This window comes from Struthio camelus, chromosome 25 (genome assembly GCF_040807025.1).
Source record: "Struthio camelus isolate bStrCam1 chromosome 25, bStrCam1.hap1, whole genome shotgun sequence".
NCBI classification, from domain to species: Eukaryota; Metazoa; Chordata; class Aves; order Struthioniformes; family Struthionidae; genus Struthio; species Struthio camelus.
In genome coordinates, this window is record NC_090966.1 from 6,645,687 (window position 1) to 6,663,778 (window position 18,092).

At 71.4% G+C, this 18,092-nt stretch overlaps 2 protein-coding genes across 5 annotated transcripts; both read left to right on the forward strand.

The window, feature by feature from the left end:
* The first annotated feature begins 1,571 nt into the window (after positions 1–1,571).
* On the forward strand, positions 1,572–12,716 carry GRB7 (growth factor receptor bound protein 7). 4 transcript variants are annotated; one of them, XM_068919423.1, is made up of 15 exons: positions 1,572–1,652; positions 5,306–5,474; positions 5,611–5,755; positions 6,231–6,387; positions 6,494–6,615; positions 6,894–6,971; positions 7,045–7,182; positions 7,282–7,392; positions 7,615–7,713; positions 8,467–8,547; positions 8,656–8,772; positions 8,861–8,921; positions 9,084–9,171; positions 10,421–10,514; positions 10,592–12,716. In XM_068919423.1, the coding sequence occupies exons 2-15, from the start codon at positions 5,314–5,316 to the stop codon at positions 10,736–10,738; spliced, it is 1,599 nt and encodes a 532-aa protein (XP_068775524.1). In that variant the 5' UTR covers positions 1,572–1,652; positions 5,306–5,313; the 3' UTR covers positions 10,739–12,716. The 4 variants fall into 4 exon arrangements, with proteins under 4 accessions (XP_068775524.1, XP_068775522.1, XP_068775520.1 ...); XM_068919421.1 differs by lacking the exon at positions 1,572–1,652 and adding an exon at positions 3,573–4,696 and having other exon boundaries at positions 8,864–8,921; XM_068919419.1 differs by lacking the exon at positions 1,572–1,652 and adding an exon at positions 3,574–4,696.
* A 266-nt stretch (positions 12,717–12,982) lies between these two features.
* Positions 12,983–15,553, forward strand: LOC138062165 (retinol dehydrogenase 8-like). Its single transcript, XM_068918765.1, has 6 exons — positions 12,983–13,079; positions 13,151–13,312; positions 13,408–13,587; positions 13,705–13,798; positions 14,116–14,299; positions 15,314–15,553. The coding sequence occupies exons 1-6, from the start codon at positions 12,983–12,985 to the stop codon at positions 15,551–15,553; spliced, it is 957 nt and encodes a 318-aa protein (XP_068774866.1).
* The last annotated feature ends 2,539 nt before the right edge of the window (positions 15,554–18,092 follow it).

Below are 18,092 nucleotides of genomic sequence, written 5' to 3' on the forward strand. Positions count from 1 at the left end.
ACGCCCACGTGAGCGCGGCGCTTCCGGCCTCTCTGCCCCGCCCTCTCGTCTGCTCCGCTCGGCGCCGGCCGCGCCCGCCCCCTGCCGGCGGGAGGAGCGCGCAGCGGCGGCTGCGGCCCGACGGGGACCCCGCGGGAGCCTCACGGCACCCACGAGAGTCCTAGAGCACCCGCGGGAGCTCTATAGCACCCAAGGGGGTCCCAGAGCACCCATGGGAGCCCTGTAACACTTATTGGAGCCCCACGGCACCCACTGGAACCCTAGAGCACCCACGGGAGCCCCACGGCACCCAAGGGGGCCCACTGCACCCACGGGATTCCTAGAGCACCCACTGAAGCCCCACGGCACCCACTGGAGCCCTGTAACACCCACGGGAACCTCACAGTACCCACGGAAGCCCCAAAGCACCCACAGGAGCCCCAGAGCCTCAGAGCAGCTATGGGAGCCCTGTAACACCTCCTGGAGCCCCACGGCACCCACGGGAGCCCTGTAACACCTACGTGAGCTGCACAGCACCCACGGGAGCCCTAGAGCACCCAAGGGGGCCCCAGAGCACCCATGGGAGCTGTAGAGCACCCAAGGGGGCCTTATGACACCCATGGGAGCCCTGTAACACCCACGGGAGCCCCATGGTACCCACAGGAGTCCCAGCACACCCACAGGAGCCGCAAAGCACTCATGGGAGCCCTGTAACAGCTGTGGGAGCACCATGACCCCTGCAGGAGCCCCAGAGCACCCACAGGAGCCCTAGAGCACCCAAGAGAGCCCTGTAACACCTACAGGAGCTCCATGGCACCCATGGGAGCCCCACAGCACCTGTGGGAGTCCCAAAACACCCATGGGAGCCCTGTAACACCTATGGGAGTCCCATGGCACCCACGAGAGTCCTATAGCACCCACGGGAGCCCCAAAGTACCCACAGGAGCTCTATATCACCTATGGGAGCCCCATGGCACCCACAGGAGCCCTATAACACCCACGGGAGCCCCATGACACCCATGAGAGCCCCAAAGCATCCATGGGAGCCATCTAGCACCCGCAGGAGCCCCACAGCACCCACGGGATCCCCATAGCACCCACAGGAACCTCATGGTACCAACGGGAGCCCCACAGTACCCTCAGGAGCCCTATAGCACCCATGGGAGCCCTGTAGCACCTTTGGGAGCCCTATAGCAGCCATAGGAGCCCCACACCCCCCTCACAGCCCCCAGGGGACCTTCTGGGTCCCCCATGTCCTAGCAGGTCCCCCACATCCCCGTTCCACATCCCCCCCCACACTGTGGGGCCCGCCCCAGCCCCCCAGGCTCTCCCCAGGCCCCCCGAGCTGCACCCAGCACCCTGGGGGGCCCGGACACCTGGGTTCCCACCTGGGCTTCGCCGTGTTGGTCCTGGGGGAGGGGGGGGGCCTGCCCCGGGGCGTTGTGGGAAACTCCCCATCACGGTGGGGGGGGTGGCGAGGAGCGCGGGGCCGGGGCACCCCAGGGTGGCGGGCGGGGGCCCTGGGCGCGGCGCCCCACGGCGGGCGCCCCACGGCGCGGCGGCCGGGCGGCGTGATGTCAGGCGGGGGCGGGAGCTGGCGCAGGTAGATAAAGGCTGGGGAAAACAGGAATGCCCAGCGCGGCGGGCGGGCGGCGGACGGCGGGCGCCTGCAGGTAGGAGCCGGCCCGGGGGGCCCCGCGCGGGGCCCCGGCACCTCGCGACGCCCCGGACGCCGGGGCCCAGCTCTGCTGGCCTCCCCTCCCCGGCCCTCCTTCCTCCCCGCTCTTCCTCCTCCTCCTCTCCTGCCCGGCTCGGCCTCGCCGCCACCCTGCCCCTGCACCTTGACACCCCCTGGCCCTGGGGCCCCCAGAGCCCTGGACCCCCGATGTGGGGCCTTGATGGTCCCTGATCCCCTGCCCCATGGCCCTGGTGGTCCTGGACCCCTGCCCCATAGTCCTGGTGGCCCTGGTCCCCTTGCCCCAGAGCCCCATGGACCTGGTCCCCTGTGTGTCCCAACCCCAGGACACCCCATGTTTCCCCCCCCACCATCACCACCATCACAGCTGGGGGTGTTGGGCTGCAGGGCCAAGGCCGGCATCAGGGTGGCCTGAGGCCACGGTGAGAGGCTGGCAGGTCGGCAGCGGAATTGTGCCACTCCCTGCAGTGTCCCCCCTGCCCCCATGTCCCCCATCCCCCTTGCACGGCCCCCCCCCACCCCCGTTACCCCGGCTGGGACGGGCCACGGACAGGGCGTCACACCAGGATGGGGATGGGGACGTCACACCGGGATGGGGACATCACAGCGGGACAGAGACGGGGTGGCACACTGGGATGGGGACGTCACACCGGGATGGGGACAGGGATGTCACATCGGGATGGGGACGGGGACGTCGCAGCAGCCCGGACCGCATCGGCCCTGGCGTGGCCGTGGACTTGGACCCCGAGCGGGCTGGCGGGAGGCGGGGGCCGCAGGCTGCCGGCGCCGGTGAATGATTAAGCCGGCGGGCGGGTGGCGGGGCCGGCGGTGCCCGTGCCGGGGCCAGAGGGGTCCCGCGGGGCGTCCGAGCCTGCTGGCGGCCGGCGAGTCACCGTGCTCTGGCACGGTACGCGTGCTGCGTGCCGGCCGGCCGCGCCGGACGGGCTGGGCCAAGCCAGGGGCCGCGCGGCCGCCTGCCCACCCGCTGCCGGGAACCGTCTCCCTGCTTTGGGGCCGAAAGGGCGAGAGGCCGGGGATGGCGCAGCGTGGCCCCGGCCGGCTCGGCGCCGTTCCCGCGGCGGGCGCGGGCCCCCGGCCCCGCGGCGCTGCCGGCCCCGGCCCGGATGCCAGCGCGCTGAGGTGGAGCTGGGAGCGGCCGCCAGAACTGGTTTGGCCGGACGCGAGGAGGTGTCTGGGCTGGGCTGCGAGGCTCCGCTTCCTCCTGCCGCCGCCACCGCCGCCGCCGCTCCGCCGGGCGCTGCTCGGCTCGGCTCAGCTCGGCTCGGCTCGGCTCAGCTCCGCCTGGTGCTGCTCAGCCAGCTCGGCTCAGCTCGGCTCGGCTCGGCTCAGCTCCACCTGGCGCTGCTCGGCCGGCTCGGCTCAGCTCAGCTCCGCTGGGCGCTGCTCGGCCAGCTCGGCTCAGCTCGGTTCAGCTCGGCTCGGCTCGGCTCAGCTCCGCCTGGCGCTGCTCGGCCGGCTCGGCTCAGCTCAGCTCCGCTGGGCGCTGCTCGGCCAGCTCAGCTCGGCTCAGCTCGGCTCGGCTCAGCTCTGCCTGGCACTGCTCGGCCAGCTCGGCTCAGCTTGGCTCGGCTCAGCTCCGCCTGGCGCTGCTTGGCCGGCTCGGCTCAGCTCGGCTCGGCTCGGCTCAGCTCAGCTCCGCCTGGCACTGCTCGGCCGGCTCGGCTCGGCTCGGCTCAGCTCGGCTCCGCTCGGCTCAGCTCCGCTGGGCGCTGCTTCGGCCAGCTCGGCTCGGCTCAGCTCGGCTCAGCTCAGCTCAGCTCCACCTGGCACTGCTCGGCCAGCTCAGCTCAGCTCGGCTCGGCTCGGCTCAGCTCCGCCTGGCGCTGCTCGGCCAGCTCGGCTCAGCTCGGCTCAGCTCAGCTCGGCTCAGCTCAGCTCCACCTGGCACTACTTGGTCTGGCTCTGCCTGGCCCACCTCGGCTCGGCTCGGCTCGGCCCGGTGCAGTGCAGCCCAGCCTGCTTGGTCCAGCCCGGCTCCGCTCTGCTCAGCTCAGCCCGGCACAGCTCGGCTCAGCTCCATCTGGCTTAACTTGTCTCTCCTTGGCCTGGTTCAGCTCAGCCCAGCCCAGCTCAGCCCAGCCCAGCTCAGCTCAGCCCAGTTTGGCTCAGCTCGGCCCTGCACGGCTCGGTTTGGCTCGCTCGGGCTCGGCATGGCTCATCCTTGCTTGGCCCCAGCTCGACTTAGCTCAGCCTGGCTCAACTCAGCTCGGCTCAGCCCGGCCGGGCTCATTTTAGCTCAGTTCAGCCCGGTTCAGCCCAGCCCGGTTTGGCTCAGCCCAGCTCGGCTCGGCTCGGCTCACCACCGCCTCCCAGCAAAGCCCAGCGGCGGAGCTGGGGGTGTCAGGGCGCCCGGTGGCGATTTTGGGGGATTCGTCCTGGGGGGCCGCGGTCGGCTGCCGCCACCGGGAAGCGGCTCCCAGGGTGGGGCAGCGCGTGGGCGGCCAGGGATTCTCGGGCGTCTCGTACGAGGTTGTGCTGGCAGGGGGGCACGCGCGCCCCGTCTCCCCGGCTGCCTCTTCCTGGAAGCACGTGGGTGTTTGAGGCTGATTTGGGTCCTAAAGTGATCGGGGCTGGGGCAGGAGGGACAGCGGGAGACCCGGCGGAGACGCCACCACCCCTGGGCGCAGCGCGAGGTGCAGGCCTGGCTCTTGCCCATCGCTCGTGGCCTGTGGAGGCAGCTGGCGGCCGGGTGCCTCCCTCTGGCCGGCTCCCGCGGGCTGAAGTGCAGAGCTGGCTGGTGTCCGGCTGCGCGACCCCCCGCCGGGGTCCCCCAGGGACCCGCCGAGCTCCATTCCCAGCACCCTGATCCGGGCCGGGGTTTCCTGGAGACCCAGCCAGGTGCTGCCCCCTTCACCCAGGCACCTGGGCACCCGCAGCCTGCAAGAGCCGGACTGGATCCCTGCAGCACGGAGGGAGCGGCCTCCCTGGGGCCAGGCCCACTCCTGCCACGAGCTGGCTGGGTCTCAGCTTGAATGGGGAGAGACTGGCGGGATGTGCGGGGTGAGGCTTTGGGGCTGTGTCCCTGCCCCTCTGCTGCCCCGTTCGCTGCTGGGGGGGGGGGGGGGGCTGGTCCCCAGGGACAGCGGGGAAGAGGCCTCGGAGGCATCGGAGGCGGCAGGCTGAGCCCTGGCGCACCGCGGAGGCAGATCTCCAGCTGGGACGGAGCTCAGGCACCGGCTGCAGCGCCGGGGCACAGCCCCGCGGACACCCCCGGCCTCGGCCCTCCCGCGACACCCCCAGCCCAGGGCCGGGGACGTGGGCCGGGAGCAGGCCGGGTGCCCGTCGCAGCGGGGCAGGAGCGAGCCGCGGGGGCAGGTGGGGCCATGCTGAGTCACCTCGCCGCACGCTGACTCACCGCTTGTCTGGGCGCCGGGGAAAAACACTGCCCAGGCGGGTGCCAGGGCGGGCTGCCCCGGGCAGCGGCGGGGCCGGCGGCTGGCGGGGTGCACGTGGCGTGGCGGGACCCCCGCCGGCTCCTGCCGTGCCCGCAGCCCAAAACTCCAGAGCCCGCTCTCCGGCCCCCAAGCTGGTGCGAGGACCCAGGCGTCCGGGCCTGGCCGGGGCTCGGGGCGGCGTTCAGCTACAGGACCTCCCCCTCTCTGCCCCCAGATAATGCCATGGACGGGGGGGCTGAGCCGAGCAGCCCCCTGGAGCCCCCCGGGGCGGGCGGCGCGGAGCAGGAGGGGGCCGCCAGCCTGCCTGGCGAGCGGGACGCGGGCGAGGGGCCGCCCGCCGCCGACGTCAAGCGCTCCCAGCCCCTCTTCATCCACGCCGGCAGGTCGGTGGGGGGTCCCGGACGCCTGGGTCCACCCGGGGCAGTGGGGGGTTGGAGTGCAGGTGGAGGGAGGCAGGAGCGGGCCGGGGGGCCGGGAGCTGCCGCGGCCCCGGCGCCCTCAGCCCCTCTGCGCCCGCAGCCGGAAGCCGGCGCTGGAGGAGCCGCGCGCCTCGTCGCTGCCCTGCATCCCCAACCCCTTCCCCGAGCTCTGCAGCCCCTCCAACTCCCCCATCCTGAGCAGCCCCGCCGTGGGGCAGGGGCCCCCCCGCGAAGGCGCCTCCCACGTGAGTCTCCCGGGCACCCCGCAGTTGTCCTACCCCGGGTCCCTTCCTGGCTGTGGCTTGGGGCAGGATGGCGCTGGGGCTGAGGCCTGATGCACTCATCACGGTGGGGGGGGCCAGGGCTTGCTGGTGGGGATGGACCATGGGGGAGCTAGGGGAGGGACTGGGTCCCCTGCAGTGCTGCTAGCGCCGGGCACATCCTTGCCGCTATTTTCGTCCCCAGGAGAGGGAGGGAAATGGGGAGGGGGCCCAGGCGTCCTGGGGGACCCCATGGGTGGGGGACACGGCGGTAGTGCAGCCGTGAGGGGTGCACTCGGACGCTGGGGTCCTCGGGAGGTGAAACCTCTCCAGGTGCCACCCACGACCAGCGAGGGACCCCCAGCTCTGCCCCATCCCCACGGGAGAGGGGCTGGCAGGAGGCAACTGGGGGCCCCGGGCGCCGGGGGACCCTGAGCACGTCCCCGGCGCGTCCCCGCAGGTGGTGAAGGTGTTCAGCGAGGACGGCGCGTGCCGCTCGCTGGAGGCGTCGGCGGGCACCACGGCGCGGCAGCTCTGCGAGATGCTGGTGCAGCGGGCGCAGGCGCTGCACGACCACAGCTGGGCCCTGGTGGAGCTGCACCAGCAGCTGGCCCTGGGTGAGCGGCGACGGCGCGGCCTGGCGCGGCGGCCGCGGGGCCGAGGGGTGGGCACGGCGCCGGGCACGGCGGGCGGTGAGCCGGCGCTGAGCCCCGCGCCCCGCAGAGCGGTGCCTCGAGGACCACGAGTCGGTGGTGGAGGTGCAGGGAACGTGGCCCCTGGGCGCCGACAGCCGCTTCGTCTTCCGCAAGAACTTCGCCAAGTACGAGCTCTTCAAGAGCAACGGGGTAAGCGGCCGCGGCGGCAAACGCCACCGGCACCCGGCACCCCACGGGGACCAGGATGCCCCGCAGGGACCCAGACACCCCACGGGGACCTGGGCACTCCGTGGGGAGATGGATGCCCGATGGGGACTGGGACGTCCCATAGAGACCAGGAGGTCCCATGGGGACCTGAACACCCCACAGGGACCCAGGCACCCCAGGGTGCTCCATGGGGACCCGGGCACCCCGTGGGAGCCCCAAACGCCCCATCCGTCTCCACTGATGCCCCTGTCCCCCCCCAGCAGTCCCTCTTCCCGGAGGTGATGGTGTCCAGCTGCCTGGAGGCCAACAAGAGCATGGCGCACTCGGAGCTCATCCAGGTAGGGGGCCACCACGCCACGGGGGCTCGCCGGGCCGGGGGGGACCCCGCCGTCACCCCTCGTCTCTCCCCAGAACTTCCTCAACTCCGGGAGCTGCCCCGAGGTCCAGGGCTTCCTGCAGCTGCGCGAGGGCGGGCGCAAGGTCTGGAAGCGCTTCTACTTCTCCCTGCGCCGCTCGGGGCTCTACTACTCCACCAAGGGCACGTCCAAGGTGAGGCCGCGGGGACGGCGGGTGCGAGCCCCAGGACCCACCCCGCAGGGCCGCCCCGCTCGCCGGCACCCGCCTGACGCCCCCTCCCCGGCCCCCCAGGACCCCCGGCACCTGCAGTATTTCGCCGACCTCACCGAGTCCAACGTCTACTACGTGACGCAGGGCAAGAAGCACTACGGGACGCCCACCGAGTTCGGCTTCTGCATCAAGGTGGGGGGCCCCCTCTACCCACCCGGCGGGGGCACGCCGGATAGAGCAGGGAGCACCCAGATGCCTGGGTCCCCTTTCCGAGTCTGGGGGCTGGGACTAGGCACCAGGACTCCTGGGTTTTGACCCAGCTCCTCTAGGGGGTCTCAGCACCAGGTCCCCCCACGCGGGGGGCTGAGGACCCTGCTGGGGCTGCCCCGTGACAGCGCTGGCCTCTCCTGGCAGCCCTACAAGGTGCGGAGCGGCACGAAGGGCCTGAAGCTCCTGTGCAGCGAGGATGAGCAGAGCCGGACGTGCTGGATGGCGGCTTTCCGCCTCTTCAAGGTGAGCCCGGCCCCATGGCGGAGGCGTGCGGGGTGGCTGCTCGCCCCCCGGCCCTGTGCCGGATGAAGGTCCCTGTCCTCAAGGGATGCCGGATGGATGTCAGGGTGGATGCTGGACGGCTGTCCCCATCCCTGTCCTTAAGGGATGCTGGACGGAGGTCCCCATCCTCGTCCCTAAGGGATGCTGGATGGAGGTCCCCATCCTCGTCCCTAAGGGATGCTGGATGGAGGTCCCTATCCCTGTCCCCAAGGGATGCTGGACAGATGTCCCCTTCCCTGTCCCCAAGGGATGCTGCATGGATATTCCCATCCCTATTCCTAAGGGATGCTGGACAGATGTCCCCATCCCTGTTCCCAAGAGATGCTGGATAGACGTCCCCATCCCTGTCCCCCACAAGGGATGCTGCATGGATATTCCCATCCCTGCTTTGCAGGGATGCTGGACAGATGTCCCCATCCCTGTCCCCCACAAGGGATGCTGCATGGCTGTCCCCATCCCTGTTTTGGAGGGATGCTGGACAGATGTCCCCATCCCTGTCCCCCAGGGATGCTGCATGGCTGTCCCCATCCCTGTTTTGGAGGGATGCTGGTTGGATGCTCACATCCCCAAGCCAGATGAAGGTCCCCATCCCCAAGGGATGCCGGATGGATGTCTCCATCCCTATTCCCGAGGGATGCTGGACGGATGTCCCCGTCCCCGTGCCGGGCAGGCACCCCTGCGGGGCCGGCCCGGCTCACAGTGCTCTCCCCGCAGTACGGCATGCAGCTCTACCGCAACTACCAGCAGGCGCAGGCCCGGCTCAGCCAGCCCCCCTGCATCGGCCCCACGCCCCTGGTGAGTGCCCGGCCCCTCGGCCCCCCGGCCGCCCCGCGTTGGGGCTCCCGACCCCCGGGGTGCTGCCGGCCCGGCCCGGCTCCCCCCAGCTCTCGCCGCCCCCCGCAGCGGAGCGTGTCGGACAACGCGCTGGTGGCCATGGACTTCTCGGGGTGCACGGGCCGGGTGATCGAGAACCCCAGCGAGGTGCTGACGGCGGCCCTGGAGGAGGCGCAGGCCTGGCGGGTGAGTCCAGGGGGACGGGGGATATGGGAGGGGTCGCCCTGGGGCCCCAGCCCCCCGCTAACACCCGCTCCTGGCTTTGCACTGCCAGAAGAAGACGACGCACCGGTTCAGCCTGCCGGCGGCCTGCCAGACCTCGCCGCTCAGCGTCGGTGAGCAGCGCCCGGCCCTGGGGTCCCATCCCACCCCGCCGGGCTGCAGGAGTCCCGCATCCCCGCCCAGGGGGGGTCCGGCACCCCCAGCGGCTGCGGGTGCCCACACCGGGGTGCCGGGCTGCCCCAAGGCCCCCGTGCGTAAAGCCCGTCTCCCCGCAGCCATCCACCGCACCCAGCCCTGGTTCCACGGGCGCATCTCCCGCGAGGACACCCAGCGCCTCATCGGCCAGCAGGGCCTGGTGGATGGGTACAAACCCGGGGGGATGCGGGACCCCTGGGGGGGATACGAGACCCTGGGGCTTGCCAGAGGATGTGGGAGCCCTGGGAGGGATATGGGACCCAGGGTCTCACAGGGGGATAGGGGACCCCTTGGGGATAGGGGACCCATGGGCAGATCACAGGGGGATAGGGGACCCATGGGCAGATCACAGGGGGATATGGGACCCATGGGGGATAGGGGACCCTGGGGATCACAGGGGGATAGGGGACCCATGGGGGATAGGGGACCCTGGGGATCACAGGGGGATATGGGACCCATGGGGGATAGGGGACCCTGGGTCTCACAGGGAGATAGGGGACCCATGGGGGATAGGGGACCCTGGGTCTCACAGGGGGATAGGGGACCCATGGGGAATAGGGGACCCTGGGTCTCACAGGGGGATAGGGGACCCATGGGAGATAGGGGACCCTGGGGATCACAGGGGGGTAGGGGACCCATGGGAGATAGGGGACCCTGGGGATCACAGGGGGGTAGGGGACCCATGGGGGATAGGGGACCCATGGGGATCACAGGGGGATAGGGGACCCATGGGGATCACAGGGGGATAGGGGACCCATGGGGGATAGGGGACCCTGGGGATCACAGGGGGGTAGGGGACCCATGGGGGATAGGGGACCCTGGGGATCACAGGGGGGTAGGGGACCCCTGGGGGATAGGGGACCCATGGGGATCACAGGGGGATAGGGGACCCATGGGGGATAGGGGACCCTGGGGATCACAGGGGGGTAGGGGACCCATGGGGGATAGGGGACCCTGGGGATCACAGGGGGGTAGGGGACCCATGGGGGATAGGGGACCCATGGGGATCACAGGGGGATAGGGAACCCCTGGGAGATAGGGGACCCTGGGGATCACAGGGGGATAGGGGACCCCCGGGGGATAGGGGACTCATGGGGTGGGCTTGCTGGGGGATATGGAACCACTGGTGGAATATGAGTCCCCCCAAGGCTTCAGGGGGGCATGGGACCCCCCCAGGGACTTTGGGACCCCTGGGGTGGGGTGGCTGGGGCTCGCAGAGGGACCCCTTGGGGACAGGAGGAGCCAAGGGACTCCCTGATGCCCAAAGCCAAGTGCAACCCCGGCCTCATTCCCACCCAGCTCTGGGCTTCGGGGTGGACAGAAGGGCCCCAGGGTGCACCCAGGCCCTGGCTGGGGGGCTCGGCGGGCGCCCAGGACCGGGGGGGGGCGCACGGTGACGCTGCTCTGGGGCTTGCAGCGTCTTCCTGGTGCGGGAGAGCCAGCGCAACCCCAAGGGCTTCGTGCTGTCCCTGTGCCACCTGCAGAAGGTCAAGCACTATCTCATCCTGCCGGTGAGTGGCCGCGGCCGGGCCGGGGGTGGCCGGGGGGCTCAACCGGCACCGCGGCCTGACGCCGGCTGTGCCCGCAGAGCGAGGAGGAGGGCCGGCTCTACTTCACCATGGACGACGGGCAGACCCGCTTCGCCGACCTCATCCAGCTGGTGGAGTTTCACCAGATCAACCGGGGCATCCTGCCCTGCAAGCTCCGGCACTACTGCACCTGCGTGGCCCTCTGAGCCCAGCCTGGCACGGCCAGCGTGGCACGGTCCTGCACGGCACAGCCAGCACGGCACGGTGCTGCACGGCACGGCCTGTGTGGCACAGTCCTGCACGGCATGGTGCTGCACGGCACAGCCGGCATGGCACGGTGCTGCATAGCATGGCCAGCGTGGCATGGTCCTGCCTGGCAGAGTCCTGCACAGCACGGTCCTGCATGGTGCGGTCCTGCACGGCACAGGCGGCGTGGCATGGTCCTGCACGGCATGGCCAGTGTGGCGTGGTCCTGCATGGTCCTGCATAGCATGGCCGGCATGGCACGGTGCTGCACGGCATGGCCAAAGTGGCACGGTCCTGCTCGACACGGCCGGCATGGCACGGTGCTGCACGGCATGGCCAAAGTGGCACAGTCCTGTTCGACACGGCCGGCATGGCACGGTGCTGCACGGCATGGCCAAAGTGGCACGGTCCTGCTCGACACGGCCGGCATGGCACGGTGCTGCACGGCATGGCCAAAGTGGCACAGTCCTGTTCGACACGGCCGGCATGGCACGGTGCTGCACGGCATGGCCAAAGTGGCACGGTCCTGCTCGACACGGCCGGCATGGCACGGTGCTGCACGGCATGGCCAAAGTGGCACGGTCCTGCTCGACACGGCCGGCATGGCATGGTGCTGCACGGCATGGCCAAAGTGGCACGGTCCTGCTCGACACGGCCGGCATGGCACGGTGCTGCACGGCATGGCCAAAGTGGCACGGTCCTGCTCGACACGGCCGGCATGGCACGGTGCTGCACGGCATGGCCAAAGTGGCACGGTCCTGCTCGACCCGGCCGGCATGGCACAGTGCTGCACGGCATGGCCGGCACAGCCTGACACGGTCCTGCATGGTGCTGCACGGCATGGCCCTGCACAGCCCTGCCTGGCACAGCCTGGCACAGCCCAGCACCGTCCTGCACAGCATGACGGGGTACAGCTGGCACAACCGGCCTGGCACAGCCTGGTACAGCCCAGCACCATCCTGCACAGCACGACAGGGTACAGCCGGCACAGCACAGCCTGGCACAGCCTGGTACAGCCCAGCACTGTCCTGCACAGCATGACGGGGTACAGCCGGCACAGCCTGGTACAGCCCTGCACCATCCTGCACAGCACGACAGGGTACAGCCGGCACAGCTGGCCTGGCACAGCCTGGTACAGCCCTGCACCATCCTGCACAGCATGACGGGGTACAGCTGGCACAGCACAGCCTGGCACAGCCCAGCACCATCCTGCACAGCAGGACGGGGTACAGCTGGCACAGCTGGCACAGCCCAGCACCGTCCTGCACAGCATGACGGGGTACAGCCCACCCAGCACAGCCGGTACAGCCCTGCACCGTCCTGCACAGCATGACGGGGCACAGCCGGCCCAGCAAAGCCGGTACAGCTCTGCACCATCCTGCACAGCACGACAGGGTACAGCCGGCACAGCTGGCACAGCACAGCCTGGTACAGCCCAGCACCGTCCTGCACAGCATGACGGGGTACAGCCCACCCAGCACAGCCGGTACAGCCCTGCACCGTCCTGCACAGCATGACGGGGCACAGCCGGCCCAGCAAAGCCGGTACAGCTCTGCACCATCCTGCACAGCACGACAGGGTACAGCCGGCACAGCTGGCACAGCACAGCCTGGCACAGCCCAGCACCGTCCTGCACAGCATGACGGGGCACAGCCGGCCCAGCACAGCCCAGCACCGTCCTGCCGCGGCGGCCCAGCCCCTGCCCGGCCCCCCACACTTGCACTTTCTCCCCAGGCGCCCCCTCCCCAGCACCCCTCACCCCGGGGCCGGCCGGGTGTGGGGACCCCACGGCGGGGGGGGGGGTCCCTGGCTGGGGTGGGGGACAGACCTCGGCGGAGGGCGAGGGGCACCGGCCACCGCGTCCCCTCCTCGTCCCCGGGTCCCCGGTCGAACTGTGACGTGTTTTGTACGAGTGACAATAAAGGTTATTTTTTCAGAGCTCCCGTTTTCGCGTGAGCCGAAAGCCCGAGGCGACCCGCGCCGGTCCCCGTCCCCGTCCCCAGCCCGGCCACCCCAGCGCTCCCTCCTCGGTGGCCCGTCCCCTCCGAGCGGGGACACGCGGCCGGCGGCCTCCCCGCGCCAGGGCCCCTCCGGCCGCCCGGGCACCACGTGCGGCTCAGCCCGGCAAATCCCCGGGGATTAGCGGCGGGGGGGGATTAAGGGGCCGTTAAAGCCGGGGGGAGGCGGGTGACGGGCACGCGGCCATGGCGCCCAAGACGGTGCTGATCACCGGCTGCTCCTCCGGCATCGGCTTGGCGCTGGCCGTGAAGCTGGCGCGGGACGAGCAGCGGCGCTTCAAGGGTGAGCGGGCGGCGGGGACGGCACGGCGGGGACGGGGACGGCCGCGGGGCTGAGCGGCCGCTCGCCCGCAGTGGTGGCCACCATGCGGGACGTGGGCAAGCGCGGGGCGCTGGAGGCGGCGGCGGGGCCGGCGCTGGGGCGCACGCTGGACGTCCGGCAGCTGGACGTGGCCGACGAGCGCTCCATCCGCGCCTGCGTCGACGGCATGCCCGGGCGCCGCGTGGACGTGTTGGGTGAGCGCGTTCCCCCCCCCCAACCTCCACCGCGGTCCCCGTCCCCCCCCTCCGCCCCGGTGACGGCGGCGCTGACGCCCAGCCGGTGCCGGCAGTCAGCAACGCCGGCGTGGGCATGATCGGCCCCCTCGAGTGCCAGAGCCTGGCCGACATGCAGCGCCTCATGGACACCAACTTCTTCGGCCTCGTCCGCCTGGTCAAGGAGGTGCTGCCCGACATGAAGCGGCGCCGCGGCGGCCACATCGTGGTCATCAGCAGCGTCATGGGGCTGCAGGGTACGGCGTCCTCTCCCCCCCCCCCGTGCCTCGGTTTCCCCAGGCTCGGCTCCGGGACGGCGGCGGGCCCCGGTGCCCGCTGAGCGGCCCCCCCCGCCGCCGCCCCATCTCGCCCAGGCATCGTCTTCAACGACGTCTACGCGGCCTCCAAGTTCGCCGTGGAGGGTTTCTGCGAGAGCCTGGTGGTGCAAGCGCTGCGCTTCAACATCGCGTGAGTCCCCGGCCCCGGGGGTCCCCGGCACTGGGGGGGGGGGGGATCCTGCACGCCGGGACCCCGCCGGAGGTCCCACCACCGGGGTGGGAGGGGGATCCTGCACACGGGGACCCCGCTGGAGGTCCCAGGGGTCCTGGACACTGGCGGGGGGGGGATCCTGCACGCCGGGACCCCGCCGGAGGTCCCACCACCGGGGTGGGAGGGGGATCCTGCACACGGGGACCCCGCTGGAGGTCCCGGGGGTCCTGGACACTGGCGGGGGGGGGATCCTGCACGCCGGGACCCCGCCGGAGGTCCCACCACCGCACCAGCAGGATCAGCCTGGTGGAGCCGGGGCCGGTGACGACGGCGTTCGAGGCGAAGGTCTACGAGGAGGCCGAGCGCGCCGACTACTCGCAGACGGACCCCGAGACGGCCGACATCTTCACCCGGCTCTACCTGCGGCGCTCCCGCGACGTCTTCGCCAGCCTGGGCCAGAGCCCCGAGGACGTGGCCGAGGTGCCGGGCGCCCCCAGCCCCGCAGGCAGCCCCCCAGCTCCCTCTCCCGCCCTATTTAGCAGAGAAGAGCAATTAGCCCTAACGGAGGAGCGCAAAACCCCACCTGCACCCGCCAGGGTTTCCCCTCCCGGGTTGACTCCTTCCTCCCGGCAGCGCTGAGCTCTGTTGGCCGGGGCTGAGCCCTGCCAGGGACGGGGACGGGGACGGGGATGGGATGGGGATGGGGATGGGGACAGGGACAGGGACAAGGACAGGACGGGGATGGGGATGGGGACAGGGACAAGGACGGGACAGGACGGGGATGGGGATGGGGACGGGGATGGGGATGGGGACAGGGACAAGGATGGGACGGGGATGGGATGGGGATGGGGATGGGGACAGGGACAAGGATGGGATGGGGCTGGGATGGGGATGGGGATGGGGACAAGGACGGGACGGGGATGGGATGGGGACAGGGACAAGGACAAGGACGGGACGGGGATGGGGACGGGGATGGGGACGGGGATGGGGATGGGGACAGGGACAGGGACAAGGATGATATGGGGCTGGGATGGGGATGGGGATGGGGACAGGGACAAGGACGGGATGGGGATGGGATGGGGATGGAGTTGAGGACAGGGACAAGGATGGGACGGGGATGGGATGGGGATGGTGATGGGACGGGGCTGGGGACAGGGACAGGGATGCAGATGGGATGGGATGGGGACGAGAACAGGGATGGCGATGGCGATGGCGACAGGGACAGGGATGGGGACAGGGATTGAGAAGTGGGCAGGGGGACACAAATAGGGATGGGGATGGGACAGGGATGGGGATGGCCCAGGGATAGGGATGGAGGGAGGGGGACAGGGCTGGGAATGGGGCCAGCGACGGAGGTTGGGACAAGGTGGGGATGGCGACGGGGGACTGCGGTGGGGATGTGGTGGAGAAAGGGACGGGGAGGGGAAGTGGCACGGCAACGGGGACAGGGCTGGAGGTGGGCCGGGGCCGGGGCGGTGACGGCGCCGCTTGCAGCACGTGCTGCGGGTGATGGAGGCGCCGCAGCCGCCCTTCCGGCACCAGACCAACGCGGCGTACGCGCCGCTGGCGGCCCTGAAGCACGCCGACCCCAGCGGCGCCCTCGCGACCCACGTTTTCTACAAGCTGGTGTTCAAGTACGAGGCGGTGCTGCGGCTCAGCCTGCGCGCCGTCCGCCTGCTCCACTGCAAGGCCCGCACGCTGCGCCAGGGCGCCCGGCTGCTGGGCTTCAGCTAGCGCCGGCGCCGGCCGCCGGACAGAGCCCCGGCGCCACGGGGCTCCCCGCCGCCCGGACGCCTGGGTCCCTCTCGCGGCCCGGGGAGCGGGTGCCACGGCAGGATCCCGGCTCCGAGGTCGCCCTGGGGCTGAGGGCAGCGGGTCCCCGGGGAGGCCGGGTACCGCAGCGGCTGCTCGGCGGCGCCCGGCGAGGGGCGAGCGGGGCCAGGACCCGCGCGGGGTTTCGCTTCCTGCTCCCGGCCCGAAATAGCGCCGGCCACGGGCTGCATTAAAATCGGGAGTGGTATTTTTAACCAGCACCGGGTGAAAAAGTACAGCGGCTTCCTCCGAGAGTGCAGCGGCCGTGACGGGGCTGGGAAGGGCTGGCAGCTGCCCCCGGCGCGTCCCCGCGTGTCCCCACGGCCCCCCGCGGCCCCCCCAGCGCCGAGCCCACGGCAGCGGGCAGGACGGGGGCTGCGGGGCGCCGCGCCGCTGGGGGGTGCTGAGGGTGCAGGCGCCAGTGTGGGGTCAGAGCTGGGCGCAGGGTGCAAAGGGTGCGCGGCGGGTTCAAAGGGTGCAGGGACTACTGCAGAGCTGCTGGCTGCAGGCAGCAGTGCCAGGGTGCTGGGTGCAGGGCCTGATGCATGGCGGGTGCAAAGAGGGTGCAGGGTGGGCGCAGAGTGCACGGCGGGCACAGGGATCGCAGCGGGGGGGTGCAGGGCTTGGGGAGGGTGACGAGTGTAGGGATCGATGCATGATGGGTGCAGGACGTAGGGAGGGTGCAGGACACAGGGAGGGTGCAGGATGCAGGGTGGGTGCAGGATGCAGGATGGGTGCAGGACCCAGGGAGGGTGCAGGATGCAGGATGGGTGCAGGCTGCAGGGTGGGTGCAGGACCCAGGGAGGGTGCAGGACGCAGGGAGGGTGCAGGCTGCAGCAAGGGTGCAGGACGCAGGGAGGGTGCAGGACGCAGGGAGGGTGCAGGACCCAGGGAGGGTGCAGGATGCAGGGTGGGTGCAGGACCCAGCGAGGGTGCAGGACCCAGGGAGGGTGCAGGATGCAGGGTGGGTGCAGGACCCAGCGAGGGTGCAGGACCCAGGGAGGGTGCAGGACCCAGCGAGGGTGCAGGCTGCAGGGTGAGTGCAGGACCCAGGGTGGGTGCAGGACCCAGGGAGGGTGCAGGCTGCAGCGTGGGTGCAGGACGCAGTGTAGGTGCAGGCTGCAGGGTGGGTGCTCCCTGCAGGCGTCGGTGCCCGTGCCGGCCGAGCCCCGGGAGCTGCTGCGGCACCTCGGGGCGGCCGGGGGCTCCCGCCGGCCGGGCTGGGGGACGGAGGCGCCGCGGGGCAGCACGTGGCCCGTGGCCGCCCGCCGCCGGCCAGCCGGCCTCGCCGGCCCGCACGTGGGCGCCTGGCGCGCCTGAACCCGGGAGATGACATGAGAGAGAGAAACCGCAGGGAGGCCGGGATGATTCAACGCCGGGCGCCGTTTCTGAGAAGCCTCCCCGGCTCCCGGCCCGGTTCCCGGCGCGGCCGCCCGAGCCGGGGCAGCGCGGGGGGCAGCGCGGGGGGCCGCGCCAGGCCCCGCACGTGGCCGCCCCGCACGTGGCCCTCGGGGCAGCAGGAAATTTTCTTGCAATCTTTTTTTTTTTTTTTTTTCCTCTCCCCGCCCCCCCCCCCGGGTCCCCTCCTTGCACAAGTTAATGACAAAGTGGGGACAACGGCCCCCCGTGGCCATGGCAACGGCGCGGCACCTGCGGGGACGGCGGCGTGCAGGGGTGACATCAAAGCGCCCGGCGGCGCAGACGCAGCCTCCCCCCCCCGCTGCGGTTTCTGCCGATTTGACTAACTTTCTCCGCTCCGGGGGGCAGGCGAGGGGGGCGGCGGGCGCCGGGGCCCCGAGGAAAGGCGACCCCCCCCCCCCAGGCAAAGCCGAGCCGGGGGCCGGCGGGGTGGTGGGGGGGGTGCGTTCCCCGGGCCGGGGGCGCCGGGCCGCCCTGCAGCCCCCGCGGGGTCCCCGCGCCGCAGCTGCCCCGCACCGAGCTGCAGGGCCCTCGGCTCCGCCGGCTGCGGCTACGGGGTCCTCGACAGCACCGGCGGCAAACGCAGAGCCGGGGCCAGCTGGGGGGGCTCCGCCTGGGCTTACAGCTGGGCTTACAGCTGCGGCCTTACACCTGGGCCACGCCGACGGCCGAGGACATCGCCTCAGGCCGAAAAGCGTCATCGCGTGGCCGAGGAGCATCGCCTCGGGCCGAGGTTGTCTCTGGCCGAGGAGCATCATTGCGTGGCCCAGGAGCGTCGTCCCCAGGCGAGGAGCCTTGTCCTCTGCTGAGGAGCCTTGTCCCCAGCCGAGGAGCCTTGTCCCCAGCCGAGGAGCGTTGTCCCCAGCCGAGGAGCCTTGTCCCCAGCCGAGGAGCGTTGTCCCTGGCTGAGGAGCATCATCCTGGCTGAGGAGCATCGTCCCCGGCCAAGGAGCATCGTCCCTGGCTGAGGAGCCTTGTCCCCAGCCGAGGAGCGTTGTCCCCAGGCGAGGAGTGTTGTCCCCAGCCGAGGAGCCTTGTCCCC

What these genes read in the sequence shown, in the direction of transcription:
- GRB7 (XM_068919419.1), top strand. Translation starts at nt 4,669, where the DNA reads ATGGGGAGAGACTGGCGGGATGTGCGGG. An exon ending in CTCTTCATCCACGCCGGCAG is followed by an intron (nt 5,475 to 5,610) that starts GTCGGTGGGGGG and finishes CTGCGCCCGCAG; the next exon opens with CCGGAAGCCGGCGCTGGAGG. An exon ending in GCACCAGCAGCTGGCCCTGG is followed by an intron (nt 6,388 to 6,493) that starts GTGAGCGGCGAC and finishes CGCGCCCCGCAG; the next exon opens with AGCGGTGCCTCGAGGACCAC.
- LOC138062165 (XM_068918765.1), top strand. Translation starts at nt 12,983, where the DNA reads ATGGCGCCCAAGACGGTGCTGATCACCGGCTGCTCCTCCGGCATCGGC. An exon ending in CGAGCAGCGGCGCTTCAAGG is followed by an intron (nt 13,080 to 13,150) that starts GTGAGCGGGCGG and finishes GCTCGCCCGCAG; the next exon opens with TGGTGGCCACCATGCGGGAC. An exon ending in CAGCGTCATGGGGCTGCAGG is followed by an intron (nt 13,588 to 13,704) that starts GTACGGCGTCCT and finishes CATCTCGCCCAG; the next exon opens with GCATCGTCTTCAACGACGTC.